Genomic DNA, 20,743 nt, shown 5'->3' with positions numbered 1-20,743 from the left:
CCCAGACTAGGCACAACTGTAATTTGCCCACAAACACAGCCAAAGTCGACTTCACCCATGAGTAAGCCTGCAGACGAAACGGAAAACAACTTCTCGGCCGAGAGAGACAGTCCCAAATCCTCAGTGTTCTTGTTACTGAGGCTCGAGGTGAGCGAGGTGAGCAAGGTGAAGAAGGTGAAGAAGGCGGGCCTCGGTCATCAAGGTAGACCCACCTCACCTTGCCATATGCTATCAGCACGTGATGGCGCGCCCGGACCCGATAAGGACGACCTCCAGAGAAGTGTCCTCTAATTCCATGTGCCAAAGGGTCGGCCGACCACCTTGGACCCCCGGATCGACAGCTCGCAATAAACCACCATCTCGAAGCAACCCTCGCAACAACACCTCGTTCGCGATCGCAGCCCTCTTCACATCCGTCACTCCCTACCACTTCACGATACCCGGACGCGGCCACCCGAATACTCCCAGTACCACAGGCACAACTGACGAACCCGCGCGACCTTGCGACGACACAGACAAACCAATCCAACATCACCACATCTACACAACCACACAACTACCGCCCAACATGACAGACCTCACGCACTTCGACCTCCTCCCCCTTCAACTAGACCCCCAATCCAAATCTCTCTCCTCAACCTCCTCCTCGCGCGCCCTCGCCGCCGAGCTCTCCCAACTAAACGCCCTCCACCGCTCCCTCATCACCTCCGACACAACAACCCAGCACGGCGTGCCCCCGCCGCCCATGCCCGTGAACCCCAAACGCTCCGCCCAAGTCGCCAAGCTCCGCGACAGCGGCAACGCAGAGTTCCACAAGAAGAAGTACGGCGACGCCATCAAGTTCTACACTCTGGGCCTGCAAATGGCCCTCACCCGTCCGCTCTGGGAACCCTCTCAGCTCGTCCGCGAGGAGGTTTCGGGTTTGTACGCCAACAGGGCGCAGGCGCACATGGCGCTGCAGCAGTGGGCAGAGGGGTCTGTTGACGCCGAGGCCAGCGTCGAGGCGCGCAAGGTCGGCAACGCAAAGGCGTGGTGGCGCCGTGGAAAGTGTCTGATGGAGATGGGCAGGTTGGAGGAGGCGAGGGAGTGGGTTGGCAAGGCTCTTGAGTATGAGGGCGAGGAGGGCGAGCTCGTTGCGCAGTACAAGGAGATTGAGGCCCGTTTGGAGAAGGCGTAAGTCTAAGAAAAGACGTATGATTTCTATCAAAAAGGGGGGATCATGTTCTATACGAGCGCCGAGGGAGTAAAGAGCCATTCCACTCAAAGCACTCAAGGATGTTCATGCACAGATATATGGGTATGGCAGCTTGTAGTTCTAGAACGTGTGACGGGGGAATGAGGGGCAAAGAACCTGGCCAAGCAGTCTCGGGCCTGCTTTGGCTGTGCATAAGACCCATGAGAGAGCCGCCTGGCGCATGGAGATGGAAAGCCCGGGTAGACGTAATGGTTGGGCGGCTTGAAGAGTCCCTAGGAATTTGTGATTGTTCTTTGGCGTAGGTTGTCTCATTTTTTGATACAGGCTTGTTTGTTATTAGCCACTACAAACTTTGTCAGCAATGCGGCATCCATCATTTGCGACACTCGCGCCGAACAAACACATCAGGCTGGAAATCAGAGAACATATGGGTGGGTTGGGTCATTGAGCATTTCTAGTATACCATAGGTACCACTACCTGAACATCCCAGTTTCGTAATAGGAAACCCCCATACCATGATCCCAAGTCTCTTGAGATAGACTCAGCGAGTAATGCGTCTCTGGGTAGGAAATATGTAAACGCAGCCGGAGCATCGCAATAAACCATTTAAACACTATGCATGGGATGCCATCATTGCGACGTTGGCGCTCCAGTCATCCTCTGGATATCCCAACAAACCAAAATCACTCTTCACAACTTGTCACAACTTGTTTGTTTCCACGATGGCCCCATGCCCAATTCTTGATCCGAATCCCATATCCATTGTCCCTCCGTATATCCACTCAAAGGTGTATCGTCTGCCGCGTCTCGTCGTAGGCAATGTTGTACAATGGAGTCCGCGGCTACAGCGAGCTGTCTAGCCGGACAGCATTAGGTGCGAATCCCACTCCTGTCGTTCCGTGTTCGTGTGGCAGATGGCCCGTGACGGTCTGGTTCCGATTATTGTGTTTGTTTGGGTTGTGCGGTAAACATGGCCTGCCACGGCCATTTTTTCGAGGTCAAAGGTTGCTCGACAGTCTCCTACGCAGCCTGAGCAGGCTTCTCGTTCAGGGTCTTGCCGCGCGGACGCATGACGGCATCCTGGCTGCTCATTCTCCTGTCCAGCGCGCGTTCCAACTTGGCACCCAGAGCTAACTTGCTCAGGTTTGCGCTCTTCTCCTCGCTCAGAGTGACCCTTTGAGAGCTGAGGGCCTTGTTCTCCATGCGGTCGAGGCCAACGGCGATGTCGGTGATCTCGGCGTGAGCCGAATCGTTTGTCTGAATGGTGTTGGCAAATGAGGGCGCCATGCTATATGTGCTGTATCGCACAGAGGTACGCACCTGAGGGGGGGAATCTGTTAGTACTGCGGTCATTTTGATCTTTGGTTGAAGAGGACGGCACAGATGGAGGATTCAAGTGAACGAAGGAGGGTCGGCGAGAGGTAGGTAGTAATAGGATTGGACAGGAACGGGTCAAAAGGCAAACAAGATCGGATAGGTGGGTAGCTTGGGGGGGAGGACCGGGATTTGCGGTGTCCAAGTGCAAAAAAGGGCACAGGGGCGGTTGCGAGCGAGGCGAAGCAGGTGAGAACAGACGCAAGACAGGTGCAGGTAGGGCAGTTAGGGCGAAAAAAGGCAACATCAGGAGAGAAACAAACGTACAGAGGGAGCCATGATGGGACGAGAAGAATCGAGCGAGGTAGGCATTGTGTTGATTTTTTTTTTGGGTTTGGCGAGATCCCTGCGTAAAAAAGGTTCGTGTCGATGTGGCCGTCCAGTCTCAACTATGGTTCGAGTTTCCACAGGCCGGGGCTTGCTTCACGACTGTCGGACCAGGCAAGCAGGCGAGCCGAACAGGGCGAAAGGGAATTGGCACTGGATTGGATTTTGGCAGATTGGGATGACTGCAGTGAGGTGCAGGATTGCTGCTGGACACGGTGCTCTTTGCGGCAGCGGCAGCGGGTGCGGTAGGAAGGGAGCGGTCTCCGGTGGACGTGGCCGTGAACCGTGAAGGTGAGGGCGGCCGTGAGCGACTTCAGTCGTTCCTTGGTGCGTCCTCCGTTCGCTTCGGGGGTATGCGTGTGGGCGCGTGTGGGTTGGACCGTTGGCGTCAAAAGATTGAATGGAACAGCGGTTGCAAGTCAAGTTTGGCGAGCTCTGTGAGGTCACTGGGAGAGCAGGATTGCGGAAAATCAGGGACCTGCAGGCTTTGTGCTAGGTCCTTGGTTGGCGGGTTGGTGTCTCGAGAGGAGCGAAGTTGTCTACTCTACACGGAGGCGAGATGGAGGCGAACTTGTCGGTCGGGGGGGACGATCGATGGGTCTGCACCGGGGGGATTGAGCCTTGAGGTAGTATCGTGGACGTTGAACCTTTGCGGTGATCCAGAAAAAAAAGCAGAAAAAAGGGAGCGAGTGGTTGATTGATGACGGAGGAGGGACTGGGTTAATTGGGAGGAGGGAAGACGAAGAGGAGAACGGAGGACGGAGGACGGGTCCAGATGCAGATTGGGAAGTCGCGGCAGGAGGGGAGCACGGAAATAATATCAGGCAGGCACACTGCTGTGGATCTGCGCCTGCCTTTTTTTCTTGCTGCCCTTTGCACTTTCCACGTCTTCTCCTGGACAGGATCCTGTACGGAGTAGTGTAGTGCGCCTGCCCGACCTGGGGGTTTGGGACTAGACTGAGAGACGGAGGCCGGGAGTGGACGGAGCCTGGGACACGCTAAGCAAGGCCACCTGGAGAAGGCGGGCGGGCGGGCTAGGCCAGGCCAGGCACACTTTCTCTCCTTGCCTCTGACCTCTCACCACTCACCATTTAGTACCCAGCCGGAGGTACCTGACAGGAGTACGTACGGTAAGGTAGGTAAGGTAAGGTAGGTACCTCTTTCTCTCCTGGCCTACCTTGACTGTTCACTCTCATCCCCCTCAGGCTGCGTGCCCGGCACCTGGAAAGCACGGCAAGTAGATGCGTACTCCCTGCACTTTCCCTCTGAGACTTCAGGTGCGCAATGATTCGAGGTGATGATCGTCGGATGTCAGGTTGATAAGGTACCTTAAGGCACCTAGAGGCAGGCACGGAGATAGTACATGACACAGACACCTACCTACCTTAGGTACCTCGAAAAGGGGGCCCAGAGAGGGAGGCAGGGCCTACCTCAGGTAGGTACGTAGGTATTTGAGAAGGGGGGCCTTCACCCCAAATCGATTAGGTATGTAGAAAGCACGGCAGGAATTCACCATCAATAGGAAGGAGAATGGCACTTGTGACTGCTTCAGGTTGACTGGTCTACCTTACAGATAGATAGATACCTAGGTACGTACGGATTACTGGAGGAAAGAATGCTGGACTTCCGACTTGCACCTGCAGCAGAAGCACCTGCGCTACTGTCACTTGAGATGGGCTAAGCAGAAAGGAGGAAGCAGCCATGTGCAGAACAGGGATCAGGTCATCAGGAGGGGAGGAAGCGACAGGGGGTTGGTCCTCCTTCACCAACGAATGAACATTGACCTCTCTCATGCATTCCCCCACTCTCAGGCACGACGAGGGGTGTTGAGTGAGCCTGATAGCAGGGCCAATCCATGTCTCTCATGGCCGTTTTGCCCGAGCAACAACGTGAGACGTGTACCGCGACTGCGAGTCTGCGAGAGAGATGCAGGCAGATACGTCTCTCTGCGATACAGATACGCAGCAGCTGGGCATGAGAGCATCACATCACAGCGCATCGCATCGCATCAGAATATGCGCTGCAGCTTCGCTCATACTTGCATTGCGGCACTCATCTACTAGATTGGTATAATACCCGTGGTCTATTTAGGTATTCAACGCCTCTCTGCAAGACAAGACGCTCTCCGGGGCGCCCCCCTTCATAGCATCTTCCGAATCATGTTTACACGGGCCGCAGAAGAGTCAGAGGTCATGAGCTGTGCATAAGACAACACATATGAGAGTGTCATGTTCCAGCGTACCGAAATCAGTCAACCAGGTTGAGCCTGCGAATAGCTTGGCGCTGCGGCCCTCTAATTCTACAAAGTGGTGACCTCGATAAAAAACAGATATTCGTACACATTGAAATGCAAAATAATGTATGGATACCGGTAGGAGTAACAAGACTACCGGTAGATGAGGCAACTCGCTGCACCCTTTTAAACTATTCGTGTGGTGCAGAGCAGTTGAGGCGCGTCTCAGCTCACTATGAGTCTCATTCTTGATCTCACGCTCAGTCTCAGTCTCACTCTCACTCATACAACGCGAACAATGACATGACCGGGAGAGAGGTAAACCATGGCAGGCCCAGGCTAGGTTCCTTCCCTCATCATGACACACCAAGTTCAACCTAAATACGCTGCACTTTCCTCTCCCGTCTCCGTGGCCTCCGTGGTACCTACCTTACTTCAAGGTAGGTACACAGTAAGGTACTGCAATGGTTGCCGTCCCTTCTTTTCACGTCGGATCTCTTGTTTCTTCCATCTCGCCCACAAACCTTGACTTCAACCAGACAGCATCGGGAGAAATCTCAATCCCACATCCCATGCAATGCAGAAACATCCCGCTTCCCTCCAGGGCCAACCCGGCGTCGGCACGGCACAGACTGTTCAAGGCTTCCCCTGTTCAATCTCTGCATTATTCCGAAGAAAAATCGCCCATTGACTGGATCCTTGGCCTTGCCTTGCCTTGGCCCTTGGGTTGTCGTCGTCGCCTCCGCCCACCGGTCTGACTTGACCACCAGTCCTCTCTTTTCGACCGCATGCGTCGACCTGCAGGCCAACAGCTGAAGAAACATGTGTGCCAATCAAAGAAACACCGACAGAATGCAGTCAACTCGCTTGCCAAAACCAGCCGCCCTCGCCGCCGCCTTCAAGTCTTCTACCGGTACCATACCTTCACCACGTCCCATTCTTTATCAAACCACCGCTCTACCCGACTTGCCAAACTTCTTCGCCTCCTCAACCTGTAAGCAGCCTACTGGCCAACGGCCGAGTCTTGTCCACCGTCCACGAAGGGGTGGAATTCCCACAGGGGTACGGAACCACAATACACTGGCGCACAGGGAGGCTTGCTAGAGGTGCCGCTCAGGCGAATATGATCAACTCGAGTCTGGGAGGAAAGGGGCCAGATGCACAGGGATCGTGATTACCGATTTCGAACGAGAAACCAAACGGCAAAAAGCTGCCCACTCGAGCCGATCACCACGCGTCTAACAGTCGCGGTCCAACCGTGAGCACTCACACAGCAATAATTACGGTCCGTCCGTCACACATCTTTTCGCGTTGCAAGCAGCCTTTAGTTCCAACCTTTTGAATGGCTTTCCAAGGGGCCCGAGAGCCCCTCCGAACAACCATTAGACCAACAACAGGCAAATCAATACCGCACTCTCCAGACTCCGCCTCGGCTGCCCCCTCGACCTCACACCCACTTGACCTCACCACTATAAGGTATTTGGGCACCTCAAAGGCACTTGTCCAGGAACGCATCGTCAATTCCACGTGTCGCTTACTGCATCGATTGAGTTCGGGCCTCCCCCTCAAGCCAGGCCTGCGAATGGCCTACCTACGCCCAGAGTCCTTGGGACACGAAATCGGCATCGCATCCGTCTAGTGACAGAACTAAGCAGCAGCTCTCTCTCACCAAAAAGTTGGACCATGATTTTAAATTGCGAGAATTTGGCTTCGAGCTACCGGCGGAATCGTACGAACTGACGCCCACTGACTGATACCGCCGGCCGTACGTGCAGGCTCAGCCAACCACCAGCCAGCCTGTCCTGTCTCGGCCACTGTCAAACAGCCGGTGGCTTTTGATGTTGCGATTGTTTTTCGATTCGGCCTAGTCGTACCTAAGTTCTTCCTCGCCCTCGTCCACTTTCGTGTTTGAAGTCAATGCCGATCCTCTTGGCCTGGACAGGCCAAAAGACCCTGAGAACCCCCGTCAAAGTCCTATCATGGACATCATCACCCTCGCGCCTTGGGGCGGCAAGTTCAGAGGATAATTACGGACACCTACAAACAGACTGAGCAGTACTCCCGGCTCCGTCGACTGTGTGACACCTTATTAGTGCCGCCAACGTCAGCGCCCTCGGGCACCAAGCTTAGCTCCTCACAAGCGGGGTCTCCATCTTGGATATGGCGCTCATGATGGCTTGGCTTCGGGACCGACGAGCTCCATGACCACAAGGCATGATTGAAAACGGTCAAGTAATGGCGATTACGCTTGTTAGACTTGAATCCTGTCGATCGGCATCTTGCGAGACCAGCCACCTCCGGCAGTTCCATCATACTATGATCGATGCCCTCGTGTTTCTCGACCTGCCTACTGCACGGGAATGGCAATCATTGTCGAGATGTAGGCACACGAGGCTCGTCTCAGAGATTCGGATGGGCTAGGTATCGTTTTCATATTGGCCACCTTCTCGCGCCATCATCACCACTAGACTCAACTTCTCAGACCACTTTCGATGCGACTCTGGCCTGACCAAACACGCCAATGGCTGTTTCCCCTCATCCCCCGTCCTCCCTCGACTTGTACCTTGCTGCTGCATGCACCGCACGTGGCAGACGCACCCTTACCTGGCCGCTAAACTTCACCTGGAACTCGTGGACCACATGGGTTCTCAACGGACGACACGTTCCTATCACCGATGTGGCCAACCACATCGCTGCCGTTGTCGACTGTTGCCTGCCGTGGAGGATTTGACTTTGCAGTATCTTGGTCTTTCTGAAGCTTCATCTCGAAATATGTTTCCAATGAATCGTGACAGTCACCCAGCAGACTTTTCATGAATCAGGCCATGGGATTGACCTTTGGGAGCCTGTCAATCACTCCTCATCTCCCTAATCATTCGGCCGTAGAGCGTTCTCGGACATCACAATCTGCCAGGCCGGCCTGCTTGAGTGAAGGTTTCCATCGTCGGGTTTCACTAAGCATGCTGGTCCCAATCAAGATCGTTTCCGGACAATCCCGTCCCATGGCTCCCATATAGACTTCATGCTTATACCGAATATCCCTACGAAGCTTTGTGGTTTTTCGACTCGGAAAGCTGTATGCATGCGGCTTATCCAACAGGTCCAGAACGGACACCAGAGACTCGAGTCATGGCATCGCTGGAGCTTCAAGTTGCTCCAAATATTTGACTGGGGCAATCACCACGGTACACCGTACGCGCTGGGAAGCCGGGACAAACGGCCACCCACTCAAACGGTCCGAGTCCCCTTCTCCACGTGGTATCCCGCAGTTTGGTTACAGAATCTTGGGGGCCCTATCTACAGTCAAGGCTTGTTCGGAATGAAGCTCGCTCAGGTCGGTGAGCAGCTTCGAGAGACGATGGAGCTTTTGCGTATCATGCTGATGGATTCGAACGTCGGCGAGCAATCAGAGTCGACAACAAGCTACGATTCTTTGGGCCCGACATTGATTCATCACCGAGGATCAAGCTCGGACACCTGTACAGACAGCAATCGCACCCATCAGCTCCTTGACAAGTGGCACACTTTGATGTGTATCATCGCTTCGGGGACACGTTTAGTGCCCTCGATGGGCCCCTGCAGCCAACATCTCCAGCCGCACGTCAGCCGTGTTTGCTTGCGACGTTGTGTCGTGTCTGGTGGGCATCAACAAGGTTGTTATCAGTTCGAAACAGTTTCGCTTGTGTGCCCACAACTCCTCCCCAGCTAATCTCTCTCAATCTGATCATTCTGATGAATTTACGCCTTGTTATCTTCAGGACTGGGTCGCCCGCACTGAGGCGCACGTCGCTAGCTGCCGGGTCGAGCCAACTGAGTCGTGACGAAGGGCGGTCAGCTAGCGATACGAGCATTCCCCCATGGCACGTCCCAGGATTCGTCCGAGTTTGATACTCTGCTGATCGTCAGTAAAACGCTGTCAAGGTTTTCGAGCGGCTGCGGTGATAATGCTGAAAAAGCGGTTCGCGATGCCCCCTCTATCAATTTGTGTATCATGGTCAAGCCTGTTGTCCAAAACTCCCGCAGCAAGCTTGCGCATGGACCATGGACCATGTAGCATTTACCCAGTAGACGCGCCCCCGGCTTTCCGGCGGTTTGCTGCAGGTTGCGCGGGGCAATTGTGAGGTCTGCCGGCATACATAGATGCATTGGAGAGCTTCATGGCAGGGACTCGAAGCTTAATCAAAGGTTGACGTGGTGATTGGGCATCTTGATACCGACACAGGTTGATTATACTGTCATGTTTGCTCCCCTCCTTTGCTAAGCCAGGCTTCAACTCTCACACGAAGAACACCATAACACACCACTCAGCTCGTCGGGGATATCTGGTCATTGATTCACGCTACTTCAGATCTGTGGTATAGGGTATATTGTGTTATTTGAAGGTGCTCAACAGGGCACATACTATGGCCTACAAAGAGCCTGTATTTGGCAGATTCCTTTACCGAATCTCCTGTGTTCCTGGTAAGTTCCGAACTTGACTTTGCCTACTATTACAATCCAACCAGCGCTTAACATCTCTTGATTGCCACCAAATCGTCTCCATGTCCAAGGTACCAACTTTGAGAACATGTCAAATACGAATCGAAACCACGGACATTAGAGGGAGTTATGGAATCTAAGGTAGGAAAGGGTGAAACTCCGGTTGAGGGTGAGATACGGGTGGCGGTACATTGGGCGTGCTATTCGCTGGTGGTAGATTAAACTCTCCATCGGACTCGTCTTCGCCGTCGGCGTCAGACATGGGCGGAGACATGTCAAAGTCTAGATCAAGCCTATTTTCCAAGGGCATTCCTACGGGTGTATAGATCGGGCCATCATCCTCGGGACCAAGCCTCACGAGCGCCAGCTCCTCCTCGGAAGTAGCCCACTCGGCAAAGTGCCCCTTTAGCGTCCGGATCCCGCAGGGAAACCTCTCTTTGGAGCGTCTCTCCCTCATGATCATGCCCACCTCATTCTCGGCCTTGCGCTGGCTTCCCGGGTCCTCCGCGGCCCAGATCTCGGCCGTCTCGAGGATCCGTCGCCAATTTACCTCAAAGTGGCGGGCCACGACCTCGAACCACGGGTTATACTCGGCGGCCGGGTGGGCGTTCTTGCGCAGATGGAGCCAGTGGCTCATGGCGTAGATGAGGGTGTCGGCGCGCATCTCCGTCTTGTAAACCAGCGAGGCTGCCGGGGAGAAGGCCTGGTTGGGTTCGTTCCAGACCGGGTCCGGGCTGAAGATCATGGCATGGATGGAGACGAGGAGCTGGAGGAGGGTGGACTTCTTGGGGTCCCAATTCTCGGTGGCGCTGCCTGTCCAGGTGCCGAGGAGGGAGAAGCAGACTGTTGGCAAAGAGTTAGCAATGGTCCATGAAAGTATAGTGCAGGTGAGAAATCAAAGGGGGCTTTCGTACCTTGGCCATTTGAATATAGGTTCGGGTTGAACTTTCGACGGCTGTACGTTGTTCTGAAGACCATCTTAGGTGGCCTCTCTGGGTAATCGAGAGGGCAGAACAGATCAAACTCGAAGAGCCCATTCTCATACGGCGTACCTTCCGGTCCGACGATGAGGACCTTCATGGCGTCCAACCGCGTGTCGTCGTGGCGAACAAAGATGCCGTCGGGGAGCGTGGTACGCAGCATGGAGAGCTCCATCACGAGCTTCTTCATACGGCGGGGGGCGGTGGCCTCCGAGTCTGGGATGGGAATCTTGAAGTCACTTTGCCATCTTTGGGAATCCATCTCCCGCACCTTGTTCTCGATGAGCCATTGCCGGGCGGCTGTGAGTCTCTCCTCCTTGTCATCGGGAATGGTGGGTGATTCTGCCACTGACGAAACGGTCGATTGTGAGTAAGTCAGAGAGGGAGGGTTGCTTCCTTCGTCAATAGTCACTTCCCTCTCGTCCTTTTTGAGTGTTTCTTCTTCGAGTTGTTGGGAGATCTCGCAAATACGGTCGCACATGACTATCGTCTGAGAGAGACCCCCGGGGCTGGGTTTGTAGAGTCGCTTCACCGATTCCGCCTGGACTCTCAAGGCAGAAAGTAGACTCACTAACGACTTGAGCGTTTCTTGAGACTGGTCCTGCTTCTCTTCAAGCTCCACCGCTTTCCCCTTCCCCTTTTCATCGTCACTGGAGCTAGACGACCTGTCTAAAACTGGAAGAGGGCCATATCCGAAGCAGACCGGGAGTAGAGTGCGGGCGAGAGGATAGCTGATTCGAACATCACAGACTAGCGGGGTTGTAGCAGGGTGTGCTGAGAGCACGTGAAGGAAATCGAAGAGGGCTTGGTATGGAACTCGTTGCCGCATAATCTCTTGCATGCTATCATTCCGAAGAAGCTCTGCCATCCTGATCATCAGCGGGCTTCGGCGAGCCATGACCATTAACAACGGTGGAGGATTTCGATCAAACTGAGAGTAGTTGGAAGTTGAAGGCCATGCTATCGAAAGCGCGGCGAAAAGCCTGGGTAACCGGACCATGCTGTTCTCAAGGTCTTCGCGGCGAATACAGGCGAGTTCATTGGGCTTCTCGTTCTTTCTGTCGAGCTTACCCGTTGCGTAGCCCGTTCCTTTAGATGTGCCTTGGTCATCGCTGGTCTTGAAGTAGCTCTTGAATCTCGACCCGGACTTTTTCTCGGTTTTGGGGGGCTTCTCGATCGAGTCCACTTGGGAGTCTTGAAAGATAGATACCCGCGGGTTTGCAGCGTGGGCGGTCGGGCCGCACAGGAGAGCAAAGATGTGGAAAAGTCGACCAGGGGGGCAGCACCATTTGGTCGACTTGGAACCGGCGAATGGCGTCCTTAAATTATCTCCGATTCGGGAGCAGCCGAAACAGTATGAGATCCCGCAAGAGCATCTAACATAATGGCTGCCCAGTTCGATAGTCTTTCGATCTAGAAGAATGACACTGGCGTGTTGGAAGATGGTGCTGCTCTCAATTGCGACGCCACGCTTGCATCTTGGACACCTACGGCCCGTCGCAAACCTAATGAAGCGTCGAAGCAGCACTTCTTCTTCCTGGCACGACGGATTAGGAGACGAGAATTCCTGGATTATCGAGACGTTTGGCTGGTTGTTGTCGGAAGGTCTGAGCAAAGATGGGGGTACGCAGGGCGAGAATAAGGGTGTTGATAATGGCTTTCGAAGCCTGTCCGGGGCGGTGCCATGGTCGTCAGCAAACGCCTCCGCGAGGCCCCCTGGTGTGGGTCGATATGGCTGGACAGCAGTAGGATCGAAAGGTCGAGGTGTCACCCATTGAGTTGGCAATTCGTTATTCATATGGAAGTATGGGGCTTGCCACCTTTGTCGCGTTGAAGAGCCCGAGACGGCGGTCCCATCTACTGTCATGACCGGTAGACGGGCAGAGTAAGGGTTACTATCTGCCAACTTTGTATCCTCTCCTGGATCTAGCCATGAAGGCCTCATGCCTGCGCTAGAGGTAAAGGGTTGAAAGGGAGGGGATCGAGGATCCAAGGGCACTCCACTGCTCTTCCCCTTTCCTTTCAACTTTGTCTTGATTGTCATTAGGATTTTAGACCGTATCGAGTGTTTAGCGACCCCGGAAGATGGGGCCGAATTATCGGCTTCGTTTGTGCTGCTCGCTTCTGGGAGGCTAGTATCTCTGGGTTGCTGGGCTTCTTGGCCGCCAAGAATCGTATCCTGTTCCTTTGCGCAGATAACGAGTCAGAATAGAACATCCAGGAGATATAGCGAGAAGGTTTTTGGGGTTCATACGGCGAACAACCCCTGTGTCTTGGCTTCTGCATCGGAACCCGATGGGAGGGCTACCGGTATGCTTCCCTTCGTTGCAGGTTTCTTCTCCTTGTGTCGCTTGCGGGGGGCCTTGAGAGGCCAAGGAATGCGATAAAACATCCAAATAAGTTCAAGTGTAAAGAAGAGGGCCAAGAGAAGGGCCATCCACATCTATATAGGCTTGGCGGCCTGCGTAATCGAACGTTGGGGGTGATTTGAGAGGAAATCGGATGCATCGAGCTATCATGAAAGAACCATAAGAAAAGAGAAGGGAGGGGAAGCGCTCAGGCGCGAGCTTTTTATAGCGGCATCTTTCCGATCAGGCCAACCGAGTTTGTACCAGTTCAGGTGCCCAGGGTTCAGTCCTAGATCTCGGGACCTAGACGGACCAAAAGACACCGGCACGGCGCTCCGATGCTTTCCTCTCTATGATCGGTGGTTGTCCCACACAGCAAGCATAGTCCTTCCGGGTTGAAGACGGACTACCCGAGCAGCACGGAGCAGGAGAGCCAAGTGGGTTCGACAGTTTATAAAAGATTCATCTTCTAAGTAGGTGAAATATATACACGAAGATAAATAGAACGCCACGTCTGCAGCCCAGGGCCATATTTGTAGAAGAATTTGAACAGCACTTAGAAGGCAGGGTTGGCGTTTACGAGGAGCTGCTCGAAGTAGGCCTGGAACCAAGTTCCGGCCTCAGGAGCGGGCTTCAGAGCGTCCTCCTTGCCGCAGTTGTAGTCGTAGCGAGTGGCGGTAGTGAGGGAAGTGCCGTCACTCTCACCACCAGGCTTCACCCAGACAAAAGAATCAACAAGAGATGAGCCTGTGTTGGTGGAGGGACGGAGACCAAAACCGGTGCCGATGGCATTGCACCAGTCACCCCAAGCCAACTGGCCAGTGGGCTGCTTACCAGAGCGGCCTTGGTCAACGATGAAGTGAGCGTCCCATCCCTGAGCAGCGAGAAGGGGCTGAAGAGCCTCGACGTAGTGCTTCTCGTCATAGTTGGAGTTGCCTAGGCCAGTCAGATACGGAAACGTTAGAAATCTGGATGGGTACGACCTACCTGAGGTGTAGGAAGGCGGGGAGCTAACGCTCCATGCGTTGTAGTTGGCCACGTTGGTCACGATTCCACGGAGAGCCTTGGGGCTGCCGGCATCTTTGTAGACCTTTGCGTACATGTTCGCGGCGGGTCCCAAGTTTGCAGCCCACTGGAGAAGTATATTAGATCAGTAGAACATGTATGGAGCGTGGCGCGGCGAAAACTTACTCCTAACCAACCCGCGTGGCCGCCATCAAGGTACATGGCGACATTGGGCAGGTTGAGCTGAGTGACAGCATAGTTGGTGCACTCGAGGTAGGCGGCCTGGGCACCGGAGCACTTGGCAACGTTGAGGTTGGTGACCAAGTTTGCCAGGGAATCAGGCTCTGGACGAGAAAGTTAGGAAACGCAGATTTTGGTGGGTGCGAGACAAGACACATACCGATCACCAGGAGAATGCGAATGTCAGAGTACTTGAGAATCATAGTGCGTATGGCGTCGATGTACTCCTTGTACTTGGCAACACCACCGTCAGCGATTGCGTATTCGCCGTTGGAGGCGGCAGCAGCGCAGTCGCGGTCGGGAAGATCGTAGACGACGAACTGGCCGGCGTAGTTGCCGCCAGCGGCGTTGGCCTTGCGAATATCGGCCAGCGTGGAGTCAACCAAGGGAATCTTGGCACGAGTGTCCCTTGATGGTGTCAGCAAAAGGAGCCCTTCAACACCGACGTACGTAACATAGATAACTTACATCCACATGAAGGTAGGGACCTTGGCAACGGCGGCAGCCGCCGTCTGCAAAGCAGGGCTCAGTGACGGGATAGCCAAAGTCGTAATCTCGGAGGCATAGTATGAGTTGGCCCAGAGGTTGACTCCGGCAAAGGGGTTGCCCGTGTAGGTCGCACCACCGGTGACCGCGGGAGCGCTAGTGGTGGCAGTTCCGGCCTGCGTGGTAGTGGTACCGGCCCCGGCGGTTGTCGAGGTTCGCGAAGGGCTAACGACTGCGGAAGAGCTAGAGCGAACAGTCGATGAAGCGGCAGCAGAGCTGGCGGACGAGGCGCTGCCGGGCAAGCACTGGCTGTAATAAGCGTTGTTGACGACGCAAGTGCTGCCAGAAGCACAGCACGTTGGGCCGGTGAAGCCTTGGCCGCCGCATTGTGCCCTGGTCACCAATCAGATTCTTTCCTCGTTCAAGCTGCATATCCTACTTACCAGACGGCTCCGCAAGATTGCCTCTCCTCGATGGGAACGGCAAGAGCTGCAGTGCCCAAGAGGGCAGCAGTGAGGAACGCACGAGCAGCCATGGTTGCTTCTGTTGTGGGATATTGACTTGACTCTGGAGAGGATGATGTCCGTGGGTTGCAAGTCTGGAGCTGATGATGAACAACCTGGGACATGGTCCTTTTATCATGTTGCCAACCTGAGTTGAGGACTCGGATCTCTTGAACACACCGCTTGGCCTTTCGGAACGGCGGGATGGATGTGTGCTGGGCCTATTCTGGGCTGCCGGCGGGAGAGAGACATTGCCCCACGATCGCGGAGTGAAGCAGCGGCATCTTGAGCTTGATTACTCCATTGAGAAAAGCGTCAAGAGAGCAGACCAAGTCGAGGGAGCCATCGTTACCATGGGTCTATGGGGATATGGAAGAGACATCCGAAGGACGGGTCTTGAACCATGGAATCGCCTGGTTGACGGCATGCTGGACCAGGTCCCTAAAGCTGGGCATGGAGCCATGAATTGCTTGCGGTTGCAGCAAACTACGGCCACCGTCGATATTCCATGGCGTCAAGGAGTAAAAGTCCGCCAGCCAAGGTGTGGGCAAACTGCGTGTTGGATGTAACGGAGTGTAAGTCATCTCGGAGGCGACGCTCCATATTAGCCACGAAGGGAAGAGCGCGTTGGTCATGGGGGCGTGATGGATGTGGGGACCGTTGAAGAGGGTGCCATGAGGGGTCGGGAAGCTCTTTAAATCGTTCCGGTCAAGTTGCAATCCAGCAAACTCTCGATTGGAAAGGCGGCTTCGTTGCCCGAGATAACGCTGAGTAGCAGTAGCGTGCCTATGCCATTTAATTTAAAGACGGAGAAGTGCATCGCGAACGTGTCGGAAAGTGTAGGTAAAAGACAGAGGTAACCGGTCACGGGATGCGAAGTTGGCGGATCGAAAGCCGAAGCGAAAGTAGCTTGGCTCCAGGTACAGAGACAGGTACCGTCAGCGAAGAGAGGAATAATCGTGGCGATTAGTCGGAGCCGCACTCAAGAGGGCAAGAGGCAAGACGCAAGGGACGACAAGCGAGTTGGAGAAATTGGGGTTTGTGTGGTGGTGAACCGCGTCGATGGTGGTGCTGTGGTACTCGGACCTGTCTGGTGTTAATGAGGTTAATGAGTGTCAAGAGCGGAAGCAATCAATACTGATTGCCTACCTAATAACCATCGGCCCTCAATCTTGGGTTCCCACGCCTGCGGGAACGATCCAAATTGACGTTTCGTCGAGATTTGGACGTCCAGCAACCTCATGTCATGACCACGGTGGCAATTGGTGGCCGGTGTAAGAGGCTTTGCTTGAGAGTATACATAACATTGCAAGCCGCTGATATCAATAGCATTGACGCGAGGAGAGATGACCAACCGAGAGCCGTGTACTATCAGCTATGCATACAGTTGGTGGGTGGTGACATGAGCATGTCGAGGCAGATTCTTCTCTTGGTGGTGAGATGCCAAGGGTTCATGGTACCGACGCGCATCTTTCGGATGCACAGTCCCGTGCTCAACATCGCAGTCCATCCGTAGAACAGTCCGGAAGATCAGAGAGGCATGCTGTTACGAATAAGGGTCGTACTTTGTTGTCTTGGGGAGCGGAGACTCGTGATGGTGGTTGTGGTGGTGACGGTGGGTGTGTAAGAGGAGGAAGACGACCGGGGCGGAGGTGTCAAAATGTATTGGCACTGTCCAGATCACCGTGCTTACATAAGACAAGGTATCTAGGTACCGACCGTTACACGTCAAGACGGGAGTCCGCACGTGAGTGGATCACGTAAGGCGGTTCCAGGGAGCTTACCTAAGAAAAGAAGCATGGACCACTGTGCCCCACACCGCACGGAGCGCCGGTCCACCGTGAGGCTCACCGCCCGGACCCTTTTGGGGCCTGGCAGAATTTCCCGCCGGTCCCGAAACCGTCCCCCTCGACCAAGTCGCAAAGTGGAAGCTCCCCTGACGGCTGACCGAGCCAGTTCCCGCCGCTGTCCCCGCCGTGTCCCGCCCGCGATCCTGTGCTTCGAGAATCACCAACACACCCATCCCACCAGCTCTACTACTGTTCACCACAACACGCCCTCCCGTCTCTCCGTCCGCTCGTCAATCCCCAGTGGTCGCTCCCCTCGCGTGCGCCCTCACCCCCTGACCCGCCACGATGTTGTCTGGAATCCTCATCTTCAACCAAAAGGGCGAGAACCTCATCTTCCGCGCCTTTCGCAACGATTGCAGGCCCAGACTTGCCGACGTCTTCCGGATTCAAGTGATCTCGAACTCGCAAGTCCGGTCCCCCATCTTGACCCTTGGAAGCACCACCTTCAGCCACGTAAAGCATGAGAACATTTACCTTGTTGCTATTACCAAGAGCAATGCGAATGCTGCGCTGGTCTTTGAGTTCCTCTATCGTTTAATTGCGTTGGGACGGGGCTACTTTGGCAAGTTTGATGAGGAGGCTGTCAAGAACAACTTCGTGCTTGTCTATGAGCTGCTCGACGGTACGTGCCACATCACACCAGCTCAATGGACTGTGTTACTAGTGTTTCCCTTCTAACGTTCGCCTTGCAGAGATCATTGACTTTGGCTACCCCCAAAACACCGAGACCGACACCCTCAAGATGTACATCACGACCGAAGGCGTCAAGTCAGAACGAGCCGCCGAGGACTCGGCTAAGATTACAATGCAGGCGACAGGCGCGCTCTCGTGGCGCAAGGCAGATGTTAAGTACAGAAAGAACGAGGCGTTCGTTGACGTGATCGAAGACGTCAACCTTCTCATGTCCGCCACGGGAGCAGTCCTCCGCGCCGACGTCACGGGTCAAATCGTCATGCGCGCCTACCTCTCCGGTACCCCAGAGTGCAAGTTCGGCCTTAACGACCGGCTACTTCTCGATAACGACGGGCTCCTTAGTCTACCGAGTGGAAACAGGATGGGAACAAAGGCCACCAAGGCCGCCGCCGGCAGTGTCACCCTCGAAGACTGTCAATTCCACCAGTGCGTCAAGTTGGGCAAGTTCGACAGCGACCGCATCATCTCCTTCGTCCCGCCCGATGGCGAGTTCGAGCTCATGCGCTACCGCGCCACCGAGAACGTCAACCTCCCCTTCAAGATCCACGCCATCGTCAACGAGGTCGGCCGCACAAAGGTCGAATACAGCATCGGCATCAAGGCGAATTTTGGCGCAAAGCTCTTCGCCACCAACGTCGTTGTCCGCATCCCTACACCGCTCAACACTGCTAAGATCACGGAACGATGCACCCAGGGCAAGGCCAAGTACGAGCCCAGCGAGAACAACATTGTGTGGAAGATTGGGCGGTTTACGGGACAGAGCGAGTTTGTCTTGAGTGCCGAGGCTATCCTGACGAGCATGACGAATCAGCGCGCCTGGTCGCGGCCGCCCCTGAGCCTCAACTTTAGCTTGTTGATGTTTACCAGTTCAGGCCTCTTGGTTAGGTACCTTAAGGTGTTCGAGAAGAGCAACTATTCGAGCGTCAAGTGGGTGCGGTACATGACGAGAGCGGGTTCCTATGAGATACGGTAAGTCTGGCCTTCTCCATCATCATCATTCCATGTTCTAAGCCCTGTTGCTAACCAATTCACAGTTTCTAGCGAGGTAATTATACGTGTATGTGTGGTTTTGAGCTTGCGTGGTATATGCATAGTATGGCGTCAAAAGGTATTCCCAGTAGAGAAAAACTGGTGGGCTTCAGCACGTTTTGTCAATGTTTACGGCGGCCATATTGTTGTCAATAACGTCTCTTCTTCCAGAGATTATAGTAATACAAGGTCTCCCTCCCTAGCTCGCATCCTTTCAGTAGTTTCGACATATGTCGTTTCGACGAAATCATCTCCTCGTTACCCCACGCCAGCCGATTCGACCCAACCACTTGGTCCAGCTGGAATAAGCACCCTTTCGTCAGTCAGCTTATCTCGCTCTTCTTACGCCGAGAAGGTCTCTTGTTCTCACCCGCGTCGCTAGCTCGACTATCGCAGGCTCATGTCCACGCCCTCATTGGCGACCTCTGAACGGCTATCCGGATAACAGTCCATTACCGTCGTGTTGTCCACGCCCTCCAACTCATCGTCTTCCACCAGTAGCACCCTGATTCCCTCCAAATCCTGCGTAGCAGCGTCTGCCTGCTGGCTCCTGATCATCTCGTCCATAACCCTCGCAAACACGTAGATCGGGTGCTCGTCCGACCAACCCATGCCCTCCAAATTAAACACCTCCCGATACGTCTTTCCCACGCCATGGATTACGTCCGCCACCCGTGATATAGCCGCATCTCTGTCTCGACTGTGAAGCTGGTAATATAGTTCGCCGCGGGTTTGGAGCTGAGATCTCGTGATATCCTGTTTCTTGCATCGGGTACATCGACCGTGACAGTGATCGACCAAGTACAGCACTCGGAGTCCCCGTTGTATACAACATGCCAGGTACGCCACCTCTTCAAACACCACCGCCCCAACTGTTGCCGGCGTCCACATCTCCGCAATATCCAAAGCGATGAGTCGCGCATCACGTAACGTCTCCGCTATCTCGGCGCTCCACGGCCCTTCAAGCACCTCGGTCAAGTTATTCACTCCCGACGCCTCATATTCGCCAGACAAAACCCCGTGGCTGAGATCCGTGAGGGCACCGCCGTCTCCGAAACGCAACAGCAGCACATCTTCTTCGTTGTCGTAGTGTATTTTCTGGTTCCGACCGGGGAGGTAGATGGAGTTCATGTTCCTCCCCCTCAACCACCTCTCCACAGCCGCCGAGGCTTCAGAACACACTAACCGCATCGTTTGCCGTTGTTTGTATACGGATGGATCATGCATGTGTCTCGCAATCCTCGTCCGCCGCGCAAGCTCCGCCGGACCCGTTTCAAGGGCGTCCAAGAAGACACACTCTCTGTACTTTGTCCATCTGGCGTGGTTCTGCTCTGAAATCTTGCCGTCTGCGGATTGGAAAGCCCGTCTGCTTCGATCAGTACCGCGCCAGGACGGAAAACACACGTCAAAGATATGTATCGACGGTCCGGCTGTTGCTTCATCCCAGATCTTGAGGCGGAGTTCGGGAGGGAGCTCCGCGAACTTTGTGAATGGCATCATAGGCGAATTGGACCGGTGCTGCTGAGTCTCGGACGAGAATTTGACTTCTTGTCGTGATTCTTGTTGGGGTTTATAAAGATAGTCATGAAGGACTCTCATCGCATTCGACCCCGGGAACCCCGTCGCAGGCAAAAGAGTTGACCAGTCAGACACCCACTCAACAGCATCCACTGCCAACTCACACATCTCATCCATGCTTACTGTCACCTCACTGTCGTTGCTCTGATATCGCGACGTGGGATGATCAGACTGGAAAAGACAAATCAAGGCTGTCTTCAACGGCGTCCCTTGGACAAAGTGCCGCTCACTCGTATATCTGTTCTGGGCGTCAGCGCTTACATGCGTTCTCAACAGCGCAGACCCAGAACGCCACCATCAAATTTGGCTGTTGGTCGTCGCCCGTTTGATAAGCCACGCGACTACCGTGCCGCCGGGTCGCATACCACACCAAGATACAATTGCAATGTGCCCATTGGCCGGGCCATGTGTGAGCTTGGCAC

The 20,743-nt window shown here is 54.5% G+C and overlaps 9 protein-coding genes across 9 annotated transcripts, besides 1 other annotated feature; 4 read left to right on the top strand and 5 right to left on the bottom strand.

The window, feature by feature from the left end:
• Positions 1–241: 241 nt before the first annotated feature.
• On the top strand, positions 242–1,177 carry CPAR01_12249 (tetratricopeptide; the record flags this gene model as incomplete). The annotated part of the gene is made up of 1 exon (XM_060496506.1): positions 242–1,177. One exon carries the CDS (start codon positions 242–244, stop codon positions 1,175–1,177), a length of 936 nt encoding a protein of 311 aa, XP_060345291.1.
• Positions 1,178–2,216: 1,039 nt separating this feature from the next.
• On the bottom strand, positions 2,217–2,882 carry CPAR01_12248 (uncharacterized protein; the record flags this gene model as incomplete). The annotated part of the gene is made up of 2 exons (XM_060496505.1): positions 2,217–2,516; positions 2,838–2,882. 2 exons carry the CDS (start codon positions 2,880–2,882, stop codon positions 2,217–2,219), a joined length of 345 nt encoding a protein of 114 aa, XP_060345290.1.
• Positions 2,883–5,702: 2,820 nt separating this feature from the next.
• Positions 5,703–5,888, top strand: CPAR01_12247 (uncharacterized protein; the record flags this gene model as incomplete). The annotated part of the gene is made up of 1 exon (XM_060496504.1): positions 5,703–5,888. One exon carries the CDS (start codon positions 5,703–5,705, stop codon positions 5,886–5,888), a length of 186 nt encoding a protein of 61 aa, XP_060345289.1.
• Positions 5,889–9,745: 3,857 nt separating this feature from the next.
• Positions 9,746–12,633, bottom strand: CPAR01_12246 (ubiquitin-conjugating enzyme; the record flags this gene model as incomplete). The annotated part of the gene is made up of 2 exons (XM_060496503.1): positions 9,746–10,452; positions 10,524–12,633. 2 exons carry the CDS (start codon positions 12,631–12,633, stop codon positions 9,746–9,748), a joined length of 2,817 nt encoding a protein of 938 aa, XP_060345288.1.
• Positions 12,634–13,493: 860 nt separating this feature from the next.
• On the bottom strand, positions 13,494–15,203 carry CPAR01_12245 (glycosyl hydrolase family 6; the record flags this gene model as incomplete). The annotated part of the gene is made up of 6 exons (XM_060496502.1): positions 13,494–13,873; positions 13,925–14,069; positions 14,129–14,286; positions 14,343–14,590; positions 14,651–15,061; positions 15,112–15,203. The coding sequence occupies 6 exons, from the start codon at positions 15,201–15,203 to the stop codon at positions 13,494–13,496; spliced, it is 1,434 nt and encodes a 477-aa protein (XP_060345287.1).
• A 176-nt stretch (positions 15,204–15,379) lies between these two features.
• Positions 15,380–15,460: a sequence feature (Short protein (CPAR01_12244, KAK1529932.1) was converted to a misc_feature.).
• Positions 15,461–15,524: 64 nt separating this feature from the next.
• CPAR01_12243 (uncharacterized protein) lies at positions 15,525–15,740 on the top strand (the record flags this gene model as incomplete). Its single annotated transcript, XM_060496501.1, has 1 exon — positions 15,525–15,740. One exon carries the CDS (start codon positions 15,525–15,527, stop codon positions 15,738–15,740), a length of 216 nt encoding a protein of 71 aa, XP_060345286.1.
• Positions 15,741–16,109: 369 nt separating this feature from the next.
• On the bottom strand, positions 16,110–16,671 carry CPAR01_12242 (uncharacterized protein; the record flags this gene model as incomplete). Its single annotated transcript, XM_060496500.1, has 2 exons — positions 16,110–16,261; positions 16,557–16,671. 2 exons carry the CDS (start codon positions 16,669–16,671, stop codon positions 16,110–16,112), a joined length of 267 nt encoding a protein of 88 aa, XP_060345285.1.
• A 635-nt stretch (positions 16,672–17,306) lies between these two features.
• CPAR01_12241 (adaptor complexes medium subunit family protein) lies at positions 17,307–18,687 on the top strand (the record flags this gene model as incomplete). Its single annotated transcript, XM_060496499.1, has 2 exons — positions 17,307–17,643; positions 17,714–18,687. The coding sequence occupies 2 exons, from the start codon at positions 17,307–17,309 to the stop codon at positions 18,685–18,687; spliced, it is 1,311 nt and encodes a 436-aa protein (XP_060345284.1).
• A 443-nt stretch (positions 18,688–19,130) lies between these two features.
• On the bottom strand, positions 19,131–20,240 carry CPAR01_12240 (uncharacterized protein; the record flags this gene model as incomplete). The annotated part of the gene is made up of 1 exon (XM_060496498.1): positions 19,131–20,240. The coding sequence occupies one exon, from the start codon at positions 20,238–20,240 to the stop codon at positions 19,131–19,133; it is 1,110 nt and encodes a 369-aa protein (XP_060345283.1).
• Positions 20,241–20,743: the final 503 nt, after the last annotated feature.

Source organism: Colletotrichum paranaense, assembly GCF_030867605.1.
Source record: "Colletotrichum paranaense strain IMI 384185 chromosome Unknown Scaffold_10.1, whole genome shotgun sequence".
In the NCBI taxonomy this organism is placed as follows: domain Eukaryota; kingdom Fungi; phylum Ascomycota; class Sordariomycetes; order Glomerellales; family Glomerellaceae; genus Colletotrichum; species Colletotrichum paranaense.
This window is presented reverse-complemented; position numbering and strand designations above follow the sequence as displayed.